Raw genomic sequence first — 26,239 nt, 5'->3', positions numbered from 1 at the left:
AGCTGATTTTTTTTTTTCTTTGTCTAATAGTTAAAGTCCTCTACTATGACTATGGATTTCCTTATAGTCCCATTAACTCCTGTCTATATATTTGAAGCTATAGTTTAAGGTATATATGTATTTAGAATTGACTGTATTATCATAAAATGTCCCACTTTATTTAAATTGCCTTAAATTTCACTTCGTCTGATATAGCATAGTTCTACTAACTCTCATTTGTATAGTATTTGTATAATATTCTTTATTTACTTTTTTATTTTCAATATTTCTATGTCCTTATATTTGAGGTATCTTTTAAAAGCAGAATAAGTTTAGTTTTTTTATTCAGCTTGACAATCTTTATTAATAACATTTACATTTAATGTAATTACAGGATAAGTCTGGGTGGGTTCATATCTATAAATTTACTATTTGTTTTTGGTTTGAAATTAATGTTTATTTTCTTTCTTTTCTTGCCTTCTTTTGGATTAATCATGTATTTAAATTCTTTTTCACTTATCTACTCTATTAGTTTTTTTGCTTGGACAAAATAATTTTTAGTGGTTATGAGATTATAACATTTACCTTTGATTTATTAGAGTACAATAAGAATTAGGATTTTACCACTTTTACATAATGCTATGATCTTAGAGAATTTTAACTCCATTTCCACTTCCCACCTTTTGTGTTAGTCATGCATTACAATTCTAAATATATTTTATGTATATGTATATTATATTTAATAAGATATTTTATTATTTGTTTTTACTCAGAATTAACTTATATATATGTTGCTTCTTGCATTTCCAAATTTCTGTGCAGATTGTCTTTATTCTGCCTTTAGATATTTCCCTTAGTATTGGTCTACTGAGATGTATTTTTCTCAGTTCTGATGGTCTGAAATGTTTTTATTTCACCTTTACTTTTGCAGAATACATTCACTGAATATGGAATTCTAAGTTGGCCATATTATTTCATAGTACTTTTAAAATGTCATTGCAGTACCTCCTAGCTCCCAATGTTTCTATTGAGAAATTAGCTTTTAATATTATTATTATTGTTCATTTGATGCTTAATCTGTCTTTATTCTCACTTTGTATTTGGTTTGCAGCTATTTCACAATAATTTCTCTAAGTATCTTGGCTTTGTGCTTATTTTGTGTTGTATTTAATACTCCTTGAATAAGTAGCTTGATATTTTTAATCGATCTGAAAAATTCTACCATTAACTTTTAAAATATTACACTTACCTTATGTACTCTTTTTTTCCTTCTCTGTGACTCCAATTATATGTGCTGTATATTAGTCCTTTGGTTGCGTCTTACACGTCTAGCACTTTTCTATACAATCCATATCTTTTTTTTTTTTTTTATGCTTTGGTCGGGATATAGTCCACTGACCTATCTTCCAGTTCATTAATCCATTTTTCAGAAATGTACAATCTCTTGTTAAGTCTCTTATCCTTTTCCTGGCTGTCTTTCTGGCAAATCTTTTACCTCTTTCATTTACTGACGAACGTGAAACAGGTACTACATGAATATTTGCAGGGCTATTATACTTGACCTCACAAAAGCAAATTAAACCTAATGAGTCAATTTTGCTACCATTAGCAATTTTAACAAGTACAGGAGTTGATCCATTATAATCTAAATGGATGACTACATTCTATTTAAAAGAAACAGAGCTTTACAAAGGACATATAAAAATTGCCACACTCTAGGTCGCATTTATGTTTTTAATATACTTCTTGTTTCATAGTAGCTTGATGCTAAAAGTATATTTTAAAAAGATACTTACTCTCTCTCCTTTTCTGTCAGTTTGTCATTAATATTATCTTTGATTGTTGATCTAGATCCCTTATGAATTATGGGATATCTGAGGGGCACTTGCAGGAAAAAGGAAATCATGGAGACCAAATGTGCTGTGTAACCAAGGGCAACAGCAATGCTTCCATCATCTTTTGCTGTGAATTAAAAGCAGAAGAAAACAACCTTACAAATGCAGCTATGAGATCATAATAAATCAATTTCAAAAGATATTTTATTAAGAAATAACTGGCAAATAAATATTAATCTTATCTAAATTACATAGTTTACACTTATAATTTTAAACTCAATTATACATTTATATTATAAACTTGCTTGAATTATGTGAATTTTTACAAATTTAAACACATTAATAAGACTTAAAATTTCATTTATTATATTTAAAACTATATCCCAATAACTACTGTGGTGAAATTAACATTTTATATATATCTAAAGAAAGAATTCTTAGTACACTCAAATATCCATTACTTTCTTTCCCAGCACTTTTAAAGGCAGGAAAAATACTTGAGTCTATTATATAATGTGAAAATTAGTTACAGAGGTTTAAACATAACACACTCTATAAGCACTGTACATTTATTCATTAACAACTTATAAGCTATATAGTTGTACTGCTATACTACTGCTCATTATTAATTCTAATGTGAAGTAAAATAGCATAATCCTTTATGGGGTATGTTCTCAATATTCATAAAGATAGTACTATGTAGATAAATTCGTGAAGTTTCAAACACAATAAGGAGAACAACCATTTTAAACAGTAAAAGTGAAAAAACCACACTGTTAACATAGCCTACTTATGCAATTTAGGTGGAAGCAACTATTGAAAAAAATGCATGTATCTTATAAACATAAGCAACTGTATTTTAAGAAGTTATGGGAAATTACATTTTTAACTCCCCATCCAGATTTCTGCTACCACCTACCAAGTGATAAATAATCATGCAGGTATGCAACACTGAGAGTAATATAACAAAACATTTAACCCTGACCCAGGAGGAAGGAAAAAGTAAGTGCTTGGTATACAATATTCCCAAAATACTTTAAAAAGTTCACATATAAACACATGTGTGCACATACACTAAAAAATTTAATACATCATCTGGAGTACCTCTAACTAAAGAAAGGCTACAGTGATTGAGGTGAACTTGGCTTGTATTTCCTGATTTATAAGGGTACCTGTAACTTCAACTATTAATAATATTTTTCACATTCTTCTTTTATGTTTATACTTAGTTATCTAAGCTTTACCTTCTTATTGTAGGAATGCCATTACAAACATCTAGTTTTTAGTGAATTCTCCACCCTTGACTACCATAGCAGACTCTTGGTTTCTCTTTGATCATATTATAAAAACAGGTAACTTTTATTATATATTTTTCTTCTGCCAGAAATTGACCATAATACTTTATTTATGACAGTCCTTCATTCATCACCAATTACTAAACTGGGCACTTTTTATATGCCATTTCATTCATTTTACAAGTAAAGAAACTAAGACTCAAAGAAGTTAAGAAACCTGTCCAAGTAATCCAGCTACTATACAGGTTGACCTGACACTGTCTCTGTCCTGTTAGCATTCTACCTTACTGTCTCAGAACTTTACTGTGGAATAGATAACTTTTATTTTTTGGAAGCCTAGAACATACCAAGCATATGACAACACATATGCTACCTTAGTTTCTTCACTCCTTTCTAGCGACGGCAAAGAACACAGAGTCTATGAGTCCTCAGTGACTTGTATAGTGCCAGACAGAGAATGGGCTTCTCAACTAACGTCTGATGTTCTTTCAAATCAAACTGATGAAAATAATCAAACAGCATTCATTTCACCTGACAGTACTGAGTTATGCTCTAACTGACTAGAACCCAACTATCTTTTAATCCTATTTTTAGAGACCTTGTCCTCTAGCTCCAGTCCCACCCACATACCTTGAATACTACTTTATTTCTGTTGAAATCTGTATATCACACCACCTTAGAGATTAAAATTACATTACATTGTAAATTCGTCACATTAAAATTTAATCATCATATTAGAACTAGGAGAAACCTTAAAAATCATTGAGTCTAATGCTATCCATTTAGAGACAACAACAAGAAATTAGACCCAAGTGATATAAGTGACTTCATCAAAGCCATATAAGTAAAAACCGTGAGAGATGGAATAAGGAGAATTGTGTCTATACCCTGGCCCCCAAAATATCTATCTCTGGACCCAAAGCTGGAACAGAGGTCACTGAAGCTTGCTTCCTATGTTCTGTAAAGAGCCAGGCTTATCAAATTTAAAATACCCTAAGGACTTGGTCTTTAAGAACCTTCTTTTGAAGGGAGGGAAGACAAAGAAGAGGACTTACGGTAACGAAGGATACTACTACTCTAGGTTTGGACTTTCCTGTATGTGCTTCCCGCTAAGCTTTTCCTTTCCTATATGACCTGACAGAGGCAAGAGAAGGCCTCTTAATTAGTCTCCCAAATAGGTCAAATGAAAACTCTAAGTGTTTTTTTAAAAAACCTATCCAATGCTTAACACTCAAGCATCTACATTTTACCATATTTACTAAAGAGGTAATACTAAAGAATTACACTTGCAAATTTTCAGCCTACATCCACGTATCTATTAAAAGAACAAAAACTGGGCTTCTAACATCACCTCTTTTCAATACTCAAAACAATTTCAATTAAATTTAATGATAAAAAGGTAACTTTGAGAAAGCTATATATGCAGATCAAAAAACAAAAAGAAATAGCAAAAACTGGAAACTGGATAATATTGGAAATCAGCTTTGATTCCAGTTATTCACACTCATCATCATTTCCACCACAAGGCTCCTGGCTCCACCTATTAAACACCCCAGGTTGTTGCCCTTCCAGGCCATAGTGCTCAGTCACAGCCTCTCTGTTAAACACCATGGTGTTGGATTTCCAATATTGAAGCTTTATATTAAAAAACATTTTAAAAGGACCACGGGTGAGGCATTACAGGGCCCAAGGGTATTCCAATATCCTCAAAAGGAAAACCACCTCCTGGTAGGGAAGTCACTTTCATCACCCCAAGACCACGGAACCTCCAGTGGGAAAATGTGAGCTCATGTGGTTAATTATGGCTATTGCTGGCCACAAAACCTCAGATGTCACATTCTGTTGCCAATCACTTTAGCTGAAAAACCAAAAGGTTTAAGGTTTCCAGCATTCCAAGATCTAAAAGACTTGTTACCTGCCAAAGCCGAAACCTGGCTCTCCGGGGTATACTTTTCCAGTAAGCATTAATGACGTCCCTGACACCTAATGCAGAGCAGAGGTTTGTGTTCCTTATGCTGTTCTGGGGTTAGAAAGGTCACAGGTGAGAAGCTGTATGCACAGTGAAAGGGTTCAGAGAGGAACAGGAATGAAACTTTAAGACTCAGGTATATTAAGAAAAAATCCTGATTAAAACAATGTTCTCAGTGGCTTCAAGCAAAACAAAAAATCTGCAGTTTCCTTAAATGGTTTCTGATTTGTTGTTTAAATACTGGTACTCAGCGCTGCGGCTTTTGTGCAACTTTTTGATAATTCCACAAACACACAATCTGCATGACGACATTATAAATTAATTCAAATGTCCCTTTGACTTATACACTGGACAAACTATTAATATTCAAGTGCATCCAAGTACAATAAGTGATCTAAAAGCTCTTACCATCCTGCCTTCCCAATCCCTGAGGCAGCTGATTTGTTAAGGAACCAAGCACCCACTGATCCAGACAGGATAAAATATTTAAGACTCTAATCACTGCCACAGCATCTATGGAATCATTCCATGTTCTCAATGAGACACTGTTTGACATATGGACTCTCCTTTCCAAGAACTCATGCCTGCATAAAGGGATACAGACACAGAAGGAAATCTGGGTCTCATTACCACAAAAGGCTCTGGTGTTATGGATTACTTAAAAACACACACAAACATTTTTTTTTTTTAACATAAGAAATGTCTCTGTCAATGGAACTCAAATGAATACCTTTCATCAGACAACTTACTCCCGTTGTGTCCAGGACTCTTTGTCATACTCTAACAGTAACTCACCGATTTAGAAGAGCACAGTAAATTCTGGGCCACTATGGAGAAGTTTCCCAAACAGTATTATTAACCCATGTAATGTAAAGTATATCCCAGCATGGTCTCATTAATATCATAGAATAACCAGTTTGGAATTCCTTCACTAGAGTCTCACCAAGAATGCATCTGTTATAGAACATTAAAAAGCTGTCAGAAGTTTAGAAGAGGTAATTATGCAAAACAAGGAAGAAAATTGCACCATGACAGGAATAACATGGACCTTGAAATCAGGCTGACCAAGGATAACTTTAGTTCTGACACTGGTTAGTATGAATCTTTGGAAAAATTAACTAATCTCTCTGAGCCTCAATTTTCTTGTCTTTAAAAAAATTGAGTGTTATTCTTTCCCTCACAGGAGAATTAATAAACAAGATAGCACTGTACGTGATATTTCATGTTACCATATTTCTACTCACTCAATCTAAAAATGTCCTTCTACCTTCTTTCAATGGGGAAATACTACTTCATTTTTTAAGACACCACGACCATCGTCTTTCCCAATCCCCTCGTTATAGAACTGATTATTCCCACTTCTCTGAGTCTCATGCACCTGGAATAAACTTCTAAGTGCCTGACAAAGAGTATGAATTCAATAAATATTTCTTGATTGCCTTGATTACAAGTTTGACAGCCTCAACAGCGCTCAAACCTCACTGAGGTAGGATCAATGTCTTAATATTCTTTGTATACTCTCAGCACCTGGCACAGGAGCTGACACACACAGGGCACTCAGTACAGTGAGTGTATGGAAAGCCTTGCCAAATGCTAACATAAGATTTTTAAGTCCAATACTACCATAATGTGCTTCTTAAAATTTCTGATTCCTAGGTGTCGTGGGGAGTGAAAAGGGCCTCAGAGTAAAAGTAAACATTTCATTCATTTTATCTCCCATTTCATTTTTCAACAACTGCACTAAAAAGCTAAACTTATTCCTTAAAGAGTAGGAAGAATTTAGTCAGCTTGTTGGGCATACAAAAGCACAGGTAGCTAGTAAAAGCTATGAAAAACTAGAAAACAAACAACTTCAAAGAAAACAAAAACAGAATCAACAAACATCCCAAAGTGGATTAGGTGACAGTTCACCAGTACTGATACCCCTGCTTCCTTTGTTACCTCCCTTCCAGTCAGTCTGTATTTAACAGCCAGAGTAACTTTCAAAAACATAAATCAGCTCACATCATCCCCGTGTTGAAATCTTTCAGGAGTTTCCCACTTGACTGAGAATAAAATACAAACCCCTTACAGCGGCCTCACAGCCTTGGCTGACCTCTCCTACCTCCTCTGGTACAACTCTTCCTCCTGCTCACCAGGCCCCGCCACATAGCTCTAGTCGGGTCTTTTCTGTCTTTTTCTTCCCTCCTTCTTTTCTCAATTACATTCATATGAGCACCTTTTATATGAGAAGCATTTTCAAATGTTACCTCATTCAATTATCACAATGAATAGGGGACAGAGATATTACCTCATTTTATAGGTGAAGAATTAAGCTCTGAGAGATTACAAGACGGCTCAGAATACAGGTCTTCTCTCCCACGCCCTCCACACCCTGAGTTTTTTTTAAAGATATATCAAGCCCATTCCTCCATCGTGACCTTTTTACTTGCTGTCCCCTCTTCTTTGTAATGCTCCCCCCTACAACTATTGTATAGTTATTTCATTTCAGTCTTCAAATTTTCTGTTAAATGCTTCTCCTTAGAGAGTTCTTCTCTGCTTTATCAATAGGTTCCCCTATTGTCTATGATAGCATATTCCTTTATTAAATACTGTTTATTGCTTATTGGCTCACTAGGCTGAGTATGCTCCATGAAAGGAGAGAACATATTTTTGTGTATGTTCCATGAAAGGAGAGAATATACTCGATTTTTCCATCGTCATATCCTCCAAATTCAGCACAGTGCCTGGCTTAATTAATATTTTTTCAATGAATGAATGTCCTGTATCCCTGGAACCTGGCACAGGATTCAAGGTACTCAGTAGCTTTGTTAAATAGATGAATGAGGAAAAAGATGTGTCATGGGCGTTAAGACACCGTAACTTTGTCTAAAATCAACACTAAAGCACATTTGTATGACTTACAGAGATTGGAAAAAACACTGTACAATGAAAACCAGACAAATCCCAGCTAGATCATTACCTAGCTTTGTGGTCTCTGGCAAGTCACTAAATAGCTCATTTACACATTGTAAAATGAGATTATACCACCTTCCTTATGGGTTTCCTTTGTTTGTTTTTCTGAGGATTAAAGATAAGACAAGATGTCTTGCTTTTATAGATATAATCTTCACAACAGTCATGTAAAACACACAGGACATGAATTAATATGTTCATACTACTAATTAGGAAATAAACTCAAAGCTTAGATGCTTGCTCCAAATTATATGGTTTTTAGAAAGTGAACCAGGAATTGAATACAGGTCTTCCCATTCCTGTTTTATCACTGGTCTTTTATCATGTCCCAACGGCTGGTTGTAAGGGTTGCTGTGAAGGCCAATACAGGTAATAAATTAAAATAGTCTTAAATGTTAAAGGACTATAAACAACATTTCATTTATAAGGAAATGGAAGAAAGTACCAATCAAAATTGGAAAATTGATAATGCTCTGTTTTTGAATAACTTCTTCCCAAATAGATAATATGCTAGCTTTAAAAATAATCTACAAGGAACCATAAGGACCCATCAGCATGGACAACAGGGTGGGAGTGGGCTGGGGAGTGAGGCAGGGGACAGCAACAGGGCAAAATTGGGACAACTGTAATTGAACACCAAATTAAAAAAATGAAGTTAAAAAAAAATCTATAAAGCTATTTAACAGGCCTCAAAGCATTGTTTAGACTCGGGGGGGGGGGGTGGTGGAATGCGCTTTGCCAAAAATAAAAAATAAAAACTTTTATTGACAAGTAAAATAAGTTTTTTTCTTTGGCATCCTGGTAGAGAGATTAGGAAAATTAAAATATTTTAAGGTTAGCAATTACTATGAATCAGTCTATAATAGCTTTAAGTAAAAGAGAACAGAAATGACAAAACAACAAGTTTAGTCTGTTGTAGTGGGAATATCACTAAATTAAATTTTCAAATATTTTCACATCAGCAGAAATATGATTTTCTAAATAACAACAGAACAGATTAATGTTTTTATTCTGCTTCCAACCACATGCATATTTTTCATGAAAATCAAACCAAAGGATAGGGAGGTTAGTAGTATTCTTAAGAAACCCACTGTCTAATTTTCTTAAAGCCCTTTTAAAAACTATTTTCTGTCAAATTTCAAATATGAAGTTCAATAATTTTTTTCCATGATTAGAACAAATATTCTTTTAAGTCTCCTATCAGAGAATCTGATTCTATATGCTTACAACTGGAAAGGGACAGAAGGTCCAAAAACCCTTCTGGTGAAAGTGCTGGGTGACCAACATTTCAAGATATCTCTATCTTCCCCTGCAACATAACCATATACTATATACACCAAATCCTCAGAGGTAAAAAGAAATAAAATACCTTGGAAGTCCTCAGAATTGGGCAACTTGACACCACATACAAAGTAATCCTTATGTTCATTCTATGAATATAACCAAAAAATGAAATTAACTCTTTTTATGTATAAAGCAAATCTCAAAGAATTCAGCAGGTCAGCGTTAACTCAAAGATAATACCGTGTTGACTTAAAATATTACCATAAAAAAAAATGTTGAAGCTGGATGATAAATACATGATGATTCATTATACTACTATCTTTACATTTATATATACTTGAAATTTCTATAATTTAAAGCATCATATATAAGCAAAAAGCCATGTAAAATTTTATCATAAAAATATCCTGACCAATTCATACCTATAAATGAAAATTTTTAAATAGAATTAACAAGATGCTAAGAGCAACCTAAAATCCTATTAACTTTCCTTTCAGAAAATTAAGTCTTTTAAATTAAAAATTAGTCTTTTCATTTAAAAAAAATACATCAAATTTAGCAGATTTGGTTCTCTAATAAAAGAATCTAATCAGTTTTATTAAAGTTTTACTTTTTGCATGTACTCTAAGAAACTAGATTTAAAAACTTAACATCCTGACAGGAATATCTGAAGTAATGCTAATAAATATAAATTAATCAGCAGTTACAGTTTTAAAGCAGAGCACATGTATTTGCATGTATGTGTCAGAAATGGTGGCAGTTGATAATGTGGTTGAGTGAAAAGATCCTAAAGAAACCCAAAATAATTCGGTATTCTTTTAGGTAAAGATGAGTGCATCCCTCCAACAAATTGCTATAAAAAATCAAACGGTGGAACCTAATGCCAACAAAGTCTAAATCTACTTTTAAAACAGATATTAGTTCCTCTTTGAAATCATGACAGAGCATATGACGATGACTAGAGCAATGAGATTTTTTCATTGAGAGGAAATTTCAGATAAAAATCATCTTTTAAAAAAAAACCAGTTTTTCGGAAAATTTGAAACTTACCAAATCAATAGGGTAAATGTACGAAAGCTCAGATAGTAACTGCCTGCAACGAATTGTCAACTGAGCATTGGTCTTCAGAAAGAGTTCTCTAATGAGGAGAGGGAAAAAAGCACATTTGTTAAAAAATATACTTATATACTTTCAAACATTTATTTACACATAATTGACATAGAAAAAGATCACAAGGTCTGCAGTAGGCCACAGACACTTAGCAGTAGAGGCAAGAATAATATCTAACATAAGTCCTGACCTATCTCTAAATACTATCAATCAAGCTAACTACATACACATTAAGGCCTATTGTGTGTGGGTCCAGAACCAGGCTGGGAGATGTAAAGGGTACAAATCATCATTGATTGACCACATGCTGTACTAAATGCTAGAAGCTTTACAAATTACTTATCATAACAACACTATTTGGTTGACATTATTGTATCCATTTTATAAACAAGGAAAACAAGACTTAAAGAGTATCAGTTGGCTAACCGATGTCTCACTTAATCTGATGCCATTTGATTTCAGTAAATATCCATATGGTAGTTCCTCAAAAAAGTACCTCCTGCATCCTTTCCCTAGTTTGGGGTAGACTAGAAACTGCTGCCTTTTGTGAACTTGGTCTAGAGGCAAAGGCTCAGAGGCTGGGCCAGCATCCATCAGGCATGGACTGACCCCGCAGAGAGTTGTTTCCTGACCTTGGACTGCTCCCCATTCCTCACATGTAGGGGTTTTGACATAAGTGTACCTCTGCTTGGTTCCTCTTATGGGTTTGGGGCACTTAGCCCTCCTCACTGAGAGTGAGGGACCAAGTAGCTCTACTGTACCAGTCTACCCAGTGGCTGTTTCTTTCTTCTTTCCTTGGCCTCTATCCTTTGCTGACTTCCTCTTCCTTACTCAGTGGGCCCCAGTTCCCTGGGAACTCACCCTGGGATCGAAGATCAGAGCAGGGAAGAGTGTTCTTTCCAGGCTTTGGCAGCCTGGCCGAGGCAGGTATACTATAGGAGGAACTGGTAGGAGTCTGCACTGTTCTGGCTCCCCTCTTTGGTTAATAAACACAAATGCATGTTTTTCAAAAAACAACAACAACAAAAAAAACACTACGTGTTATAACTACCTCAAAAAAACTTGCTGCCATGTTAGGAAAATAATATAAGAAAAAGAACAAACAAGCAAAAGCTGTGGCATGAGATGATGGAGCTCTTCTTGAACCACTTAAGAAACATAAACAACAGCTGAAATACCTACAGAACAAATTACCTCTCAACTGTGCTAACAATTTTAAGAGAGGGAAAAAAAGGGAATTTAGGAGAAGCTGTAGGTCAAAATGGAACATAAACATAGTTGTATAATATAATGTAAACAGCACTGAAGACGTACAGGGATCTACTTCTGCTTTCCTAGTGATTTGGACAAAGAGTAACTTCCCAGAGCCTTGATTTCCTATCTGCAAAGTGAAATGAAATCCAGGCTTTTTTGTAGGTCTAATGTTTTTGAATCCTCAAATGCTAAGGGTTTTTGAGGGAAAATGCAGGATGAAGTAACTCCCCCTCCCCGCAAATGAGTAAAGATGAGCAACAGAACAGAGGAGGCAACAAATTAAGCATGTGCTGGAAAAAATAAGCAAAAAGACCATTAGCATTTGTTAAGTGAATGTTGTGGAGTGACTGAAATTAGCTACAGTTGTATAGTGCCAATTTATTGAAGGTTATTTGAAAGTTAAGCAAAACAACACCATGGGCTCTTAAGAGAAAAAATATAGCAAAAAATAGTATTTTAAGAGGAGAGATCTGATAGCAACATGGAGGATAAACTGGAAAAGACTGAGAGAATGAGTCAGAGAGATAATCCAGGAGCTGCTGAGGTAATTCAAAGGAGCTAACACTAAACAGGAGTAAATCTAAAGAAATTACTGATGAAAAAAGTATAAACTACACTACATGTGGGAGACAAGAAGAGAAGATTCAAACTTCAAATCATGGTGCTGTGGCATTGAAAACTAGAACAGTGTTCTTGTTTCTTTTTTAATTTTTATTTTTAATATTTTTTTTTATTGTTCTATTACATTTGTCCCAACCCCCCACCAGCCACCATTGCTCTCCACTGCCCCACCGCCACCCCCCTCCCACAGTCAATCCCCACCCTGTTGTCCATGTCTATGGGTCTTTTATAGATGTTCCTGGACTAGACCCTTCCCCTTCTTTCCCACCTTCACCCCCTCCACGCTCCCCTTTGGTCACTGTCAGTCTGTTCCTTGTTTCCATGCCTCTGGATCTATTTTGCTTGTTTGTTCTGATTATAGTATATACTAGGAGTTATAAGAACTACCTACAGCACAGTACATGACATATAACAAGTACTTAATAAATATTTGTTGAATAAATGAATATGGCATTGAGTTGTGTGGAATATACACATTAATAACAGCAACTTTTAAAGAATCTTACTTTTCCACATCCTATCCTCAAAGTAAACTTGATACAACAATTATTCTCAGAGTTTCATTTACCTTTTCGCAGTACACTCCTTCCTCAACTCACTTAAGGATTCCTTCTGTAGTTGAAGCTTAAGGTGCTCGGTTGAAAATGTACTTCCTAGAGAGAGAGGGAAGAGGACAGTTCCAGATGTAATAGTGCAGATAGAGATGCTCAATCACAACCAACAGGCACAGCCAGTCCCTTGACTGTGAGAGGGGAATAAAAAGTTAAAAGGCAAAGTGGGCTGGGTATAGAGGTCTTCCAGGGGCATGAACTAGAATAAATTTACCTACTGGTTCAATTTTTACATGTCAGCCTCTAGCAGGTGTCAGAGAGTAAGAGTCTAAGATTCCCTGCCTACAGATTTCTGGATTGCTGCCTAATAAATTCTGGTGAGATTTCAAAATTCAAACAACTTCATTTCTTAAAAAACTGGCTTTGGACTCTGGGTGTTAATGATGATTCACCAAAGGTTCATCAGCTGTAACAAACGTAACTCTGGTGGGGGATGCTGACAGTGGGGGAGGCTGTGCACATGTGGGGACCAGGGGTATATGGGAATTCTCTGTACCTTCCCATCAGTTTTGCTATGAACCTAAAACTGCTCTAACAGGCAAGTTCATGTTTTAAAGCAGGAGTTAATTTCTGTTCAACCAAAGTGCTATATAGCAACATTACTAAAAGTATAAAAAGTAGTGCAGGAAAAGTTACCTATATTTGACTACTACAATACAGTTCATAAATATAAATAGTTTTTTATAAACTTTTACCTTATTCATAAGCATAAGTAGTTTTAGTTACAATCTCAGTGTGCAAGAAATGTATATTCCGGTTTTTCCACATTATGTCACAAGCATTTTTACATGTTGACAGATAGTCTGAGTTATAATGTTTAATGGTTCTGTAAAATTCAACTCCATGGATGTGAATTATATGAATATTCCCCATTCTGATACCCCATAGCTTAAGCCCATTACAGGACATTTCACTTCCTTTAAGTGTTTGCTTCAGCACTGCAATAATTAATATTTGTGTTAATAGGCCTGATTTTTTGTACTTGTATCAACTTTTGGAACTTCCATTTCTATTTATGTGATCATAAAATCCTTTTACATCTTTCTACTCTAAGAAAATGAGAGTCTTCCATTCTTGACACTCCAGGCCTGATAATTCCAGCAGTCCTGAGGCACAGAGAAGCAGTCTTATATCCTGATACACTATGCTCTAGATCTTACAAAGGTGTTAAGTTTCATGAACTGTGATCCAATAGAAAGGGGTTCCCTAACTCTATTGTACATCTCCTATAAGGAGGAACAAGTAGTAGATTAATTGGCCAAAGTAGTTTGGATGTTAGCACTAAATTTACCAACCTAAGTAATTTTATCAACATATTTTTAAGCACCCTGCTCTTCTTTTTCAACTGTACTTAAATGACCAGTAAGTTGGTAGCTCTGCCCCTAAAATAAAACTTCATCAAGGAACACCACTTATCTTCTTTAGCCCCGATATAGTTCCTTCCCAAATCTTCACCCCCAGTGATTCTATAAGACATTCAAGGTGACAACCTCCACCCCCGACAACATGTACTTTTTACCAGAATGCACATAAATTCTTCCACCACTACAGAAATTTGCAGTATTATCATTCATAGGTAAATTAGGCTGCCTCAATGGTAACACTGATGGTGAAACCACACATAGGCAGGCAGATTCGGGCTTCAAAATGCAAATGTATACACCGTCCTCCATTCTGAAGACTCTCTAGAATGTATTACATAACCAAAAGAGTGAAGGAAGAAAAATTTAATTTAAAAAATGTATTAGTCAGCTAACATACAGGATAAAATGTTAAAAATAAGTAAACCTGGATGAAGAACATAGGTGATCTCTGTACTCTTCTTATTCTTGTAACTTTTCTATAAGTCTAAGATGATTTCCTAATAAAAAGTTAAAGAGTCGATCCAAACCCAGAAAGGGGTCCCCTGAGAGCCTATGGTTTTACACAGGCTTTAGGATGCATACTGGCACCATCTCTCCAAAACATACCAGGTTTTTCTGTCAAAAGGTAATACATCTCATTGGTTACAGGAGGGCTCTAGACCAAAACTGAGTTCGGGTTAGTTAGGCTCATACAGAGAAATGCTAAGTATTTGTAGATACCTCAAAAAACTTAACCTAAATTGCAAAAGTCACATCATAAGGAGTAATATTACTGAGGAAATGATGTGCTCAATCTCTTTAGATGTTGTTCAGGTTATATATCACCAGCTTGAATACTACATGATTGGTGATGTGTACTTCAAAGGATATCACATATCACTGATGTCCATTTTGAAGACCATGTGTATGTCCTGTTTTCCATCTAAATTTCTACCCAAATTTAATATTGATTGGTGTCTTCTCTTTGACCTTCTTCACTATGGTTGCAAAGTAACACCATTCCAACTCTAGTACGCCCTCCATATTTATCAGTCCCACTCAGCTTTCTTCTCTAAGCAAGAGACCTCCCTTCTCCATTAGCAATCTATTATCAATATGTAACCATAAATTCCATTTTATTTTCAATGATTTATGATTTGTTACTTTATATAATTATTTTGGTGCTGAAGTGTCTTAGATATGGTCAGTGGAACTCTGTCAGCCTTGATCCAGTGTCCTTCTGACACGCTACCATTGTGTTATTCAAAATATCACTTAATTATCATTTTAATTTCTGTAGGATCTGTAGTGCTATTTCCTCCCTCATTCCTGATACTGGTAATTTGTGCTTTCTCTCTTTTTATTTGGTCAGTCTGGCTAAAGGCTTATCCATTTTATTGATCTTTTCAATGAACATCTTTCGGATTCATTGATAGTCTTTACTCTTTTTTTTTGTTTGTGATTTGACTAACTTCTGCTTTTGATTATTTCCTTCCTTCTCTTTGATTCAGGTTTAATTTGCTCTTCTTTTCTAGTCATTAAAATACACGGTTAGATTATTGATTGAAGACCTTTCTTCTATTATAAGCATCAAATAATATAAATTTCCCCTAAGTGTGCATCCCTTCAAATGTTAATGTTATATTTTCATTTTCATTTGGTTCAAAATATTTTTCAATTTTCCTTATTATTTCTTCTTTGATCCATGACTTATATATGTATTTGTTGTAAATATCCAAATATATGGACTTTTCCAGATATTTTTGTGTCAGTGATTTCTAGTCTATTTCTTTTTTGGTGAGGGACCACAGTTTGTATTATTCTGATTCTTCTGTATTTGTTTTATTATACCAAAAATAACCTAATTGAATGTTCCTATGTACTTGAAAAGAAATGTATATTCTGTTGGTGTTCAGTGGAGTGGTATACTATCAATTAGGTCAAATTAGTTGATAGTGCTGTTAAGGTCTTCTATCCTTACTGATTTTCTCTCCACTGATTCTATGTATTACTGAGATGAATGCTGTGGTTCCAACTATGATTGTGGACTTGGTTATTTCTCCTTTCAGTCCTATTAGTTTTTTATATGTATTTGTAACATATAAAATAATATAAATATAAAATATATAAAATAATCATTTACATACAGATATATCCTACTGTTATATTCATACATATTTAGAATTATGTCTTTTTACAAACTGATCTCTTCACCATACTGTGATATCCATCTTTATTGCAGGTAATACTCTTTATTCAGAAGGCTACTATGCCTGATATTTACAGGTTGGGGCAAAAGTAGATTTACAGTTGTTTGAATGAAAAATAATACAATAATTAACAAATAATAATAGAAGAACAAACTGTGTTTTGCATACTCACAACTGTAAACCTACATTTGCCCCTCCCTGCATATATAGCCACTCCAGCCTTCTCTTGCTTAGTATTTGCATGCTGTACTTTTTCTATTCTTTTACCTTTAATCTATCTAAATCTTTATATTAAAAGTGGGTTTCTTGCAGACAGCATTTAATTAGGCCTTTTTTCTCCATATAAAATCTGAACAATCTCTATTTTTTAATTTACACTTAATATATAATCATTGATATATTTAGATTAAAGCCTACCATTTTGCTAGTTGTTGTCTACATGTTCCACCTCTTCTTTTTTCCATTATCCCTCTTTTTCATGTTTTCTATTGAGGTTGCTTTTTTTTAAAATGATTCCTTCTTCCTCCCTATTGGCTTATTCTTACCTCCATTTTAAATTTTTTAGTGGTTTCCCTAGAGTTTAGGGTATATAACTTTAATTAATAAAGTCTCCCTTCAGATAATATTATACAATTCATGTAGAGTGTAAAAACCTGAAAACAGTACCTAATTCTTCCCTTCCCCACTCTTCAAATTCTTCATACATTTTACTTTTTGCATGTTATAAACCCAAAACTTTGCTATTTGTATATTAGAAAACCAACTGTCTTTAAAAGCAATGAAAAATAAGAAAAAAATGGCTTTATAATACCTTCATTACAACCATTTCCAGAAATTTCTGTGTGTGTGTGTGTGTGTGTGTGTGTAGAGCCACGTTTCTGTCTGGTATAATATTACTTCTGTTGGAGAGTTTCCTTTAAATTTCTTGAGTTGTAAAAGAGTTGATAATGAATTATCAGTTTTATCCGAGTCACGTTGAGCTTCAGTTTGGGTAATTTCTATGACCTATCTTCAAGTTCAATGATTCTTTCCTCAGTTGTGTCAAATCTACTGAAAATCTGTCAAAAGCATTCTTTATCCCTGGTACAGTGTTTTATTATTTATAGTACATCCATTAGACTGTTTCTAATACTAGTTCCCATCTCTCAGTTGCAACTGACCGCATGTTTGTGCAAGCTATCCACATTTCCACAAACACCTGAGGCACACTAATCATTGTTATTTTAAATTCCCTGATAGTCCCAACATCTGAGTCATTTTCTCTTCTCTTGACAATGTTTTGTTGTTGGTTGGTGGTGGTAAAGGTAAAGGTGGCAGTGATGGGTTTTTGTTTTGCTTTTTTTGTCTCAAAACTTTTGACTGAATCCTGAACAGTATTTTCAGGGCAACAACAACAACAAAAAAAAAAACGATATGCTTCTTCTACTTTCAATTTAGGAGTTGAGTCAATATAGTCAGAAACTGAGCTCTAAACATATTGGAGGTTTGTTGCTGCCATGGTTACCTTCAGTGTATCACAACCTTCACATTTCCCCTCACTTTTCCTTTTTGGTGGTGGTGGTGGTGGTAGAGATGGTTTGCTAGAGGCTTTTTTTTTTCAATGATGCCATTCTACACTCTGATTTAGGTATTCCCTGTGAACCTGTACCTAAGTAAGCCTGTCTCACCATGCTCCTGCCTCTCCTCAAGTGGTTAAAGACTATGACTTGTTATTTTGTGCTTTCTAGCCTGGCTGGGGAGTAGGGTAGGGAGTTTCTCTGCTGTCCTGATTGAGCCAGGCTTACCCTGCTTACCCTGTGTCCCTGCATATCAAGATAGGACTTTCTGTGTAATAATCTCCTTCCACTAAGGATAGGAGATGTCTAATAATCTAGGTCCAATGCACTTTCCTGTGCCATCCCCAAGGGCAGTGGTTTCTTCCTTTTTCTTCTTGCAGTCATAACAGGTTTTCACCTACGCCCTGAGGCCTGCAGGGTTTGCAGACTCTTCCCCAGAGACTTAATGCTTTGGTTCTTAGGGAAGAAGGGTATGACTTTCTTGCAACAGCATCCACTTCTCACCTCTAGATGTACACCACCAGGGGAGACTTTCCACAATTTTCTGCCCTGCCTCCAATCCGTGTTGTGAACATGTGAGTTAGGTCCATGCAGAATAAAGTGAGAGCAGGTGTGAACTGCCTTATATCTGCTCTAGTCTCAGAGCAGTCCACAACAGTGATCGGTAATTAGTTAAAATCCAGATCTGAGTAATTTTGCCTTTTATGCAGTCTCCCCCAGTTTCCCCCCATGCTCTACCAGCAGTGATCAGTCCTCACATCCTGTCTCTACCTGGAGTTGCCCATCTTTCCTTACCTATCAGGTAACTTGGCTGCCCAGAAATCTTAGTTCTCTGATAGATTCAGGAAGAGTTATGATTTAGTACATCATTCAGCCTTCTCCTGTTTTCAGGGTGGAAGTGAAGCTCCTCACACCTTTCTACATCCTATGCAGAGGCTAGAAATCAAATCTGAGGATATTAATTTGAGAGATTTAAAGCTGTTTTCTGTAATTTTGGGGGGGGGCGGTCAGAGTTTCTGTTTGTTCAATTTGGTCTCCTTCATACTGTTTTCTTCAAATATATGATGACCCTTGTTTTTCCCTTCAAATCCATTAATACATGATTAGATTCATTAGTAAAGGTAATTAGTGTAGGTCACTGTAAAGATTTATGTAAAAGGCATCACCCCTGAGGGCCAGGTCAGTGTAAGAGGGCAGGTCCTGTTGACAATTAGGCTTTCCTTCAGAGTGTGTATGTGAAGAGAATGTAGTGCCTTTAACTTCAAATCATCACAACTGTCAAATAAGAGAACTTCACTTCAGGACTGTATAAATTTAGATTATTGCATTCCTAAGTAGCTGCCTTTCATGTTTTCTCTCTCAATGGATTGTAAAAGTCTACAGTCAGGCTCTGCTCCACCTTTCTACACCAAACACTCATACCGCAGGACCTAACCAGGTCAAGAAACCATCATGTTTAGAAAGCAGTTGGAGCAAATGTTAAAGGAAGTTATTCTGAATTCTTAGAGGAAAGAGAATGGAGCAGTAGGCCCAGCTTCTCTGATTACTGCTCTACCATTCCTCCTCAACTTCAAGTTGAGGCCTCTGCCAGCTCTACCAGGAAGCCCCCCTGCAGCCTGTGCCGTTTGTGTCAGAGGATGCAGTTTTTCTCTGCTCCGGTGTATTCACCAACACAATCCTATCTACTTGGTGTCACTGAGACCTGTGTCAAAATCTTTGCTATTCTGGTGACACCTTCTTTTATTTTCACCATCACCATAGATTTATTCTTTATGCCTGTTTCTTTACTCTCATATTAATGTGTCATTGAAGGGGAGGGAAAGAAAATGCATGTCCTTATTTTACAATATTCCAAAATTGCTTTCTGAGATGTTTGGCCCTGCATGCACCAAAGTTCTACTCTGTTAAGATGGCCCCTCTGGTCAGCAAGAACTTAAGTTAAGCACTTTAATTTTAATAACCAACATCAATGCTGTCTCCTGTAAACCTAAAGCTAGCAAATATGAATTTTGCTTCCATCAAAAAAAACAAAATACAGACTCTATAGCCTCTCTCTCACCAGAGAGTTTGGTCTCAGACTGGCCAATGGCCAGCCCCTGTCAAAAATTACAGTTAAAATCAATAAACTGTCCTTTTGGGTTTTCTGCCTCAAGTCAGATGACCAAAAAGCAATATACTTTGGCTATTTTAGTTTCCCTCCCTGCAGAAATGTCTTTTCTGTTCCATGATTTATGATGTAGCCTTTCTCAAGGGTTAAATAGATATTTCTTGTTCTAACTTTTGCAAAGTTGCAATTGACTGTATTTCATTATGCTATTTAATATCTAGCACATAAGACTCTGCATACTAAATTCCTCTCAGAATTTTATGCCAATAGAAGATTTTTTTCTCCCTAATGAACTGATATACGTGCTTCTTTATAACAGGGATGAGAAGCAAATGATACTTTGCATAACTCTATATAATTGGTTTGACAGCTATAAAGGTCAGATCTAATTTTAGTGCTTAAATATAATAGGCAGATCCTATAGGAGGCAGTGTACTGTCCTGAAAAGCCCACTGACTTAGGAAATTAGAAAGATTTGGATTAAAATCCTAGCTATGCTACTTTCAGGACTCTTGAGAAGTCCCAACTTCTCTGAACTTCATTTTCCTTATCTGTAAAATGGGAATAATTTTACCTTTACTCAATATTTGCATCTCATCCTACCCCCATGAAGCTTCAAGTAGGTGGAGATAATTATGTAACTAGCCTGATTTTATTTTTTTAAAGTATATTTTATTGATTATGTTGTTACAGTAGTTCCAATTTTTATTTCCCCTTTGCTCTTCTCCGCCTGGTACCCCACTTCCCTCCAGCAATTCCACCCCCCTTAGTTCATGTCCATGGGTCATGTATATAAGTTCTTTGGCTTCACCCTTTCCTATATTATTCTTAACTTCCCTGTCTATTTTGTACCAACCTATTATGCTTCTTAATCCCTGCACCATATCCCCATTTCTCCCCCTCCCCCCTCCCAGTTGATAACCCTCCAAATGATCCCCATACCTATGATTCTGTTCCTGTTCTGGTTTGCTTAGTTGGGTCTTGTTTTTATTTTTTAGATTCAGTTGTTGATAGTTGTGAGTTTGTTGTCATTTTAGTGTTCATAGTTTTGATCTTTTTCTTAAGTAAGTCCCTTTGACATTTCATATAATAAAGGCTTGGTGATGATGATCTCCTTTAGCTGTACCTTGTCTGGGAAGCACTTGGTCTGCCCTTCCATTCCAAATGATAGCCTTACTGGATAGAGTAATTCTGGTTGCAGGTTGCCTTTCATCACATTGAATACTGCTTGCCAGTCCCTTCCTGTCTGCAAAGTGTCCTCTGAGAAATCACCTGATAGTCCTATCAGCTGTAGGCAACTCTCCGCCTCTCTCTTGCTTCCCCCAGGACTCTCTCTTTATCTTTCACCTTTGGCATCTCAATCATGATGTGTTCTGGTGTGGTCCCCTCTGGGTCCAGCTTGCCCGGGACCCTCCGTACTTCCCGGACCTGTATGTCCATTTCTTTCGCAAAAATTGGGAAGTTTTCCTCATCTTTTTCAATTCTTGCTTCCTCATTCTGCACTGGTTGACTGTTTTTTTCTTCCTTATGTTCCAAATCATTGATTTGAACCCCGGTTTCCTTCCCTTCACCATTGGTTTTGTGTGGATTTTCCTTTGTTTCACTTAGTATAGCCTTCACTTCTTCTCTTACGTATTTCCCATACTCGAACATATCTGTCGAGCCTGTGAGCAACTTTACCACCAGTGTTTTGAATTCTGCGTCTGTTAGGTTGTCTATTTCCTCATCTATGAGGCTGACTATCTCCTCGTCACTTAGTTCTCTCACTGGAACTTTGATCTGTTTCCCCTTTTGGGCCATACTTCTCTGTCTCCTCATTCTGACAGGCTCCTGTGTTTGTTTGCCTCTGTGTCCCAGGTAGAGCTGTCACTCCTGTTATATTGTAAGGGGCAGAGCCTTAGGGATTCATCGGTACAGGGCGACCTGTTTCACCACGTTGTGGCGCTGTATTTGGGGGGGGCGGGTCCGAGAGGGAGCAATGCTGCCTGCCCAGCAGTTACTCCTTTTCCAGGCACCTCTCCCACTTCTGCACCAGACTGGTGCCCCTCTAGCTGCTGCCCTGGCCGTTGTTCCCAGAGTGGGTGGGTCTGCGGACGTTCTAGGTCCGTGGGGGCCCTTTAAACAAGCAGACTCTGCTGAGACCGGCAGTTTCTGCCTCCACCCCAACCCCCACTGGTCTGCACAGTCAGAAGCAATGAGGCTTAATCTTCCCTGGTGCTAGGAGAGTGGGCTGCAAGGTACGGTGAGGAGCTGGGAATGCTCTCCAGGTGTCCCTCCTGATTCTTTAGAACATGTGACTGCGCTTTCTACCAGCCTTCTGCTACTGCTGCCGCCACCACACTGCATCCTCTCCACCCGGCTCTGCACCTCCTACCTGTCTGGATGAGTATTTCCTCGTTATATCTTTGTTTGCTGGACTTCCATGCAGTTCAATTTTCTGGAACTTCTGGTTGTTTCTAGTTTTGAGGTAGTTGTATTCCTTCTTAGTCATGGAAGGAGGTGCAGCGTGTCTGTCTACGCCTACATCTTGGCTGTAAGTCCCCTGACTGATTTTACTTTCAAAGTAATAACCACAAAGCACAAATAAACACACTATCCAGCAATTCTACAATTTCATTAGTTTGCTTTCCTATTCTTAGAGATGAGCACTCCATATATTACCTCAAATCCTTAAACCTCCCCCAAATCCAATGCATAATAATTACCTTAGCTCATATTACCCTGAAACAATAGGATTCTTTCACAGTCCTACTCGCTACCTAATATGTAAACTCAACTGTGCCTTTGCCATTCTCAGCCTTCTCCTCCTGGTCAATGGATAAAACAAGTATCTTCATTTATATTCTGAATTCCTTCGTATCTCAACCCCATCTCATACTACTTTCTTCCTAACAAATTATGTTCCAGGAACAGTAGCCTCCTTCCTATTCTACAGTCCAGACTCTTCCTATGTTCAAGACTTTTTACTCCTGTACCCTAAGTGGTCCTCCAGAAATTCTTATCTTGTAAGACTGAGCTCCTCGAGCAAACCTTTTCTGAGCAATCTCTTTAAAAATGGTCTCCCACAGTCTATTATCTAAATATCTTTTGCACTATACATCCCCTCAGAGAAGGAAAACTCTGACTCCAAAAAACCTCCGCTGCCTTGCGGCATACCTCTTCAGGGGAAAGGCTAAGGGAGTAAACCCCGACAGAAAATCCGGAGCCGGAGTCCCTAAGGCGGTTTGACGTTGTAGTCAACACCGGCAACTCCTGCGGCGCACCTGAAGCCAAGCTGTATTGACTCCGTCTTTCCCTTGGACCCTTCAGCTGCGAAGAGAGGGGGGGTCTGCTGCATGGGCAACAGCAGACCCTCCATATCACCCTGCCCAGGCTCTGTAGCTTCAGCTTCACTGGAGAGGACACTCCAGCGTCATCACAAGATGTCGATTCAACACGGGAGGAGACACTGTCACTCCTGAGTCGGACTGCACAACCATTCTCGGCGGTGCAGATAGACTCTTAAGAAGCTACACCATCGTCTCTCGAGACGGACGGCTGCCGACGACGACGATACATCCCCTCCTCCCTTTCCATTCCCAATCTATTTAGATTTTAATTGTGTGTTGTTTAATTACTGTAATAACTTCGTAAATGAAAATTCTCTATGCTTAACTCCTCAAAGAGAATTTTCTAAAATATACATTTAATGTTCATTTTATTTATTTATTTTTAATTTTAATGATTTTAGAGAGAAACATCGATTTACTGTTCCGATTATTTATGCATTCACTGGTGGATTCTTGTATGTGCCCTGATTGGGGTTCAAACCCACAACCTTGATATATCAGGACAATGCTCTAACCAACTGAGCTACCTGGCCAGGGTTACTCTCCATTTTACATTGTAGTCATCAAAACCATCCTATGGATTTTTTGTCTTTGAAAACTTTGTTTATTTCAATAGATCTTCAAATCTTTCACATAAACTTTCTTTATTTAGGTCATTCTTTACCTCTCTAAACTCTCCTATGGACCTTGACTCAAATGTATCATTAGTTGAAGTTTAACTGGAATTACTTGGCATTCTTTATTGTACTTCCATGCCTCTGTATAAACTGTTTACTCTACCTGGAAGATTTTACCTTCTCCCCTTACCTAGCTATCTGCTACATATTCTTCTAGACTCAGTCTATCACCTCCTTTAATGGGTATTCTGATTTTTAGATGCCCACCTTCCGTGTTCCTATAACACCCACAATATATCTCTGTCATATGGTTATCAAACCTGTTACTCTTTTTCTAACATCTTATACAGTATCTGGTTGTTTGTAGGTGTTCCATAAATAATGAATAAAAGAGCTGATGAAAGCAGGCACACATGCACATACACACATACTCAATGCTCTTCCCACTTCCTTTACATGTCTAATACTCTCTTTTTAGTCTTATGCTGAACCCTCTAATTGTAAATGTGCTTATTGCAAATGTCATTTCCAATGTTCTTGGGGAGTAAGATTAAAAAACAATAATGACAAACTAAAGTAAAATTCTATTAGGTGTCTTATTTCTACACATTTACAAAGGGGGAGATTAAAATATGGTAATTTGACTCTCCTACAATCCAATCAAGACATTATTGGAATAAATCATTACAAATATATGAAAAATGAATCATTCTGAGAAGAAAATATGAGGTTTACATAGGACCCAAATTTACTCTCACAACCAAGTTGTCTGGCTTTTACTGCCTTTCACAAGCTGCATACAATGTCAACGCTGAAAGTAAAGAAACTTTAATAGCATAAATTGCAGGGGGAAATTGTCCTCAGGCACAAAAACTTTTGAAAGACAGATATTAATAATTTTGAAGGAAGTCTGTTTAGAAATTGCTGTCAGATGGCTATAAAAAAGCAGAACACACACAAAGACTAATAAAATTTAAATTTTATCATCATTTCAAATAAGTATATCTTGAATTATAAAATTTGTGAGATGTAATTTTTCAATTTGTGACCTCATGACCTAAAAGAAGAAAAGTATTACATACTACTAAATAAAATATCTTTATAACTTCAAATAAAAATCTAGGACCTTTGACAGAAACTTTAAACTTTAAGTACCAACTTAAATGTATTATGTGATTCTTCTTTTATCTGAAATGAAGTCTAAGAGCACAATAATTTACTGACCAAGACAGAAGCTAATTAAATAGAACTAGATACACAGTTGATCTGAATTAATAAACTTTATTATAAATGACAAAGAAATCATGACTGCTGGGAGCATCATATAAAACATTTCTGATTTTGGCAATAAAAAAATCAAAACTTTTCATTCACTGGACTTACCATGAGGAATTTCTTTCTCTAAATCTGAGCAATGAAATCTTACCTCTTTTACACACAATGTCACTAAACCAATGTACTTGCTTTTGCACATGCTTACCAAAATGAATTACAAAATCTATAAAACAGGAGTTGAATATAGCTAATTAAAGAATTTGAAGAGATGGGTCCCATCAAATGACTTTCCAGTTAACAAACAAATGACATCTACAGACACACTTGGGTCAGAGAATTTTTTTCATCTTTCATTGATGGCAAGTATATCATTGGTTCCAAACTTTGAAAAATAAAGAGTCATAAAAAAAGATGAACAGATCCCCATCTTTTCTGCTTCTGTCCTCCTGAGATGACCAGACTCTCAGAGCTGTAAGAAATCTTGACTACATAATTCAAAATTTTCTTTGGTTTGTTTGTAAAAGGAAAAATGTCCCAAAAAGTTGATGATCTAAGGATAGATTGAGAGAATGGCAGACCTTTAATTCCAATCTCTTAATTAAGATGCAACCTAATCAAAGAAATCCTTGGGGGAAATTCATTTCACCCATCCTGTTAATAAAAATGAACAGAACAAAGTTCTCCATCTATAGTCCACAGACCAAATGGGAAACTAGCAAACCATCAGTTTATCTGTTGGACACATACTAGAGAAAGGAATAATGGTATTTTATTTAGTAGAAACAAGACAGGCTTTTGATTCAAAGAAACCTAAATCTGAATTTGGACCTGTTACCTATTTGTGTGACCTTGGGCAATGTCTGAGTCCCAGTTCCTTTATCCCAGGAAA

The 26,239-nt window shown here is 36.3% G+C and overlaps 1 protein-coding gene across 1 annotated transcript in view; it reads right to left on the bottom strand.

Moving 5' to 3' along the window:
- Positions 1–26,239, bottom strand: part of UVRAG (UV radiation resistance associated) — a 289,384-nt gene that overhangs the window by 121,123 nt on the left and 142,022 nt on the right. The window contains exons 9-12 of the mRNA XM_090265619.1: positions 12,871–12,955; positions 10,368–10,455; positions 9,403–9,463; positions 1,776–1,941 (exon numbers count right to left, since the gene is read on the bottom strand). Of these exons, the coding sequence (XP_090121745.1) occupies positions 1,776–1,941; positions 9,403–9,463; positions 10,368–10,455; positions 12,871–12,955 (400 nt within the window). The remainder of the gene's footprint in view (positions 1–1,775; positions 1,942–9,402; positions 9,464–10,367; positions 10,456–12,870; positions 12,956–26,239) is intronic.

This window comes from Furipterus horrens, unplaced genomic scaffold, assembly GCF_987537825.1.
Source record: "Furipterus horrens unplaced genomic scaffold, mFurHor1.1.pri manual_scaffold_2, whole genome shotgun sequence".
Taxonomy (NCBI): domain Eukaryota; kingdom Metazoa; phylum Chordata; class Mammalia; order Chiroptera; family Furipteridae; genus Furipterus; species Furipterus horrens.
The sequence above is the reverse complement of the archived record's forward strand: the minus strand, read 5'-3'. Positions and strand labels throughout refer to the sequence as shown.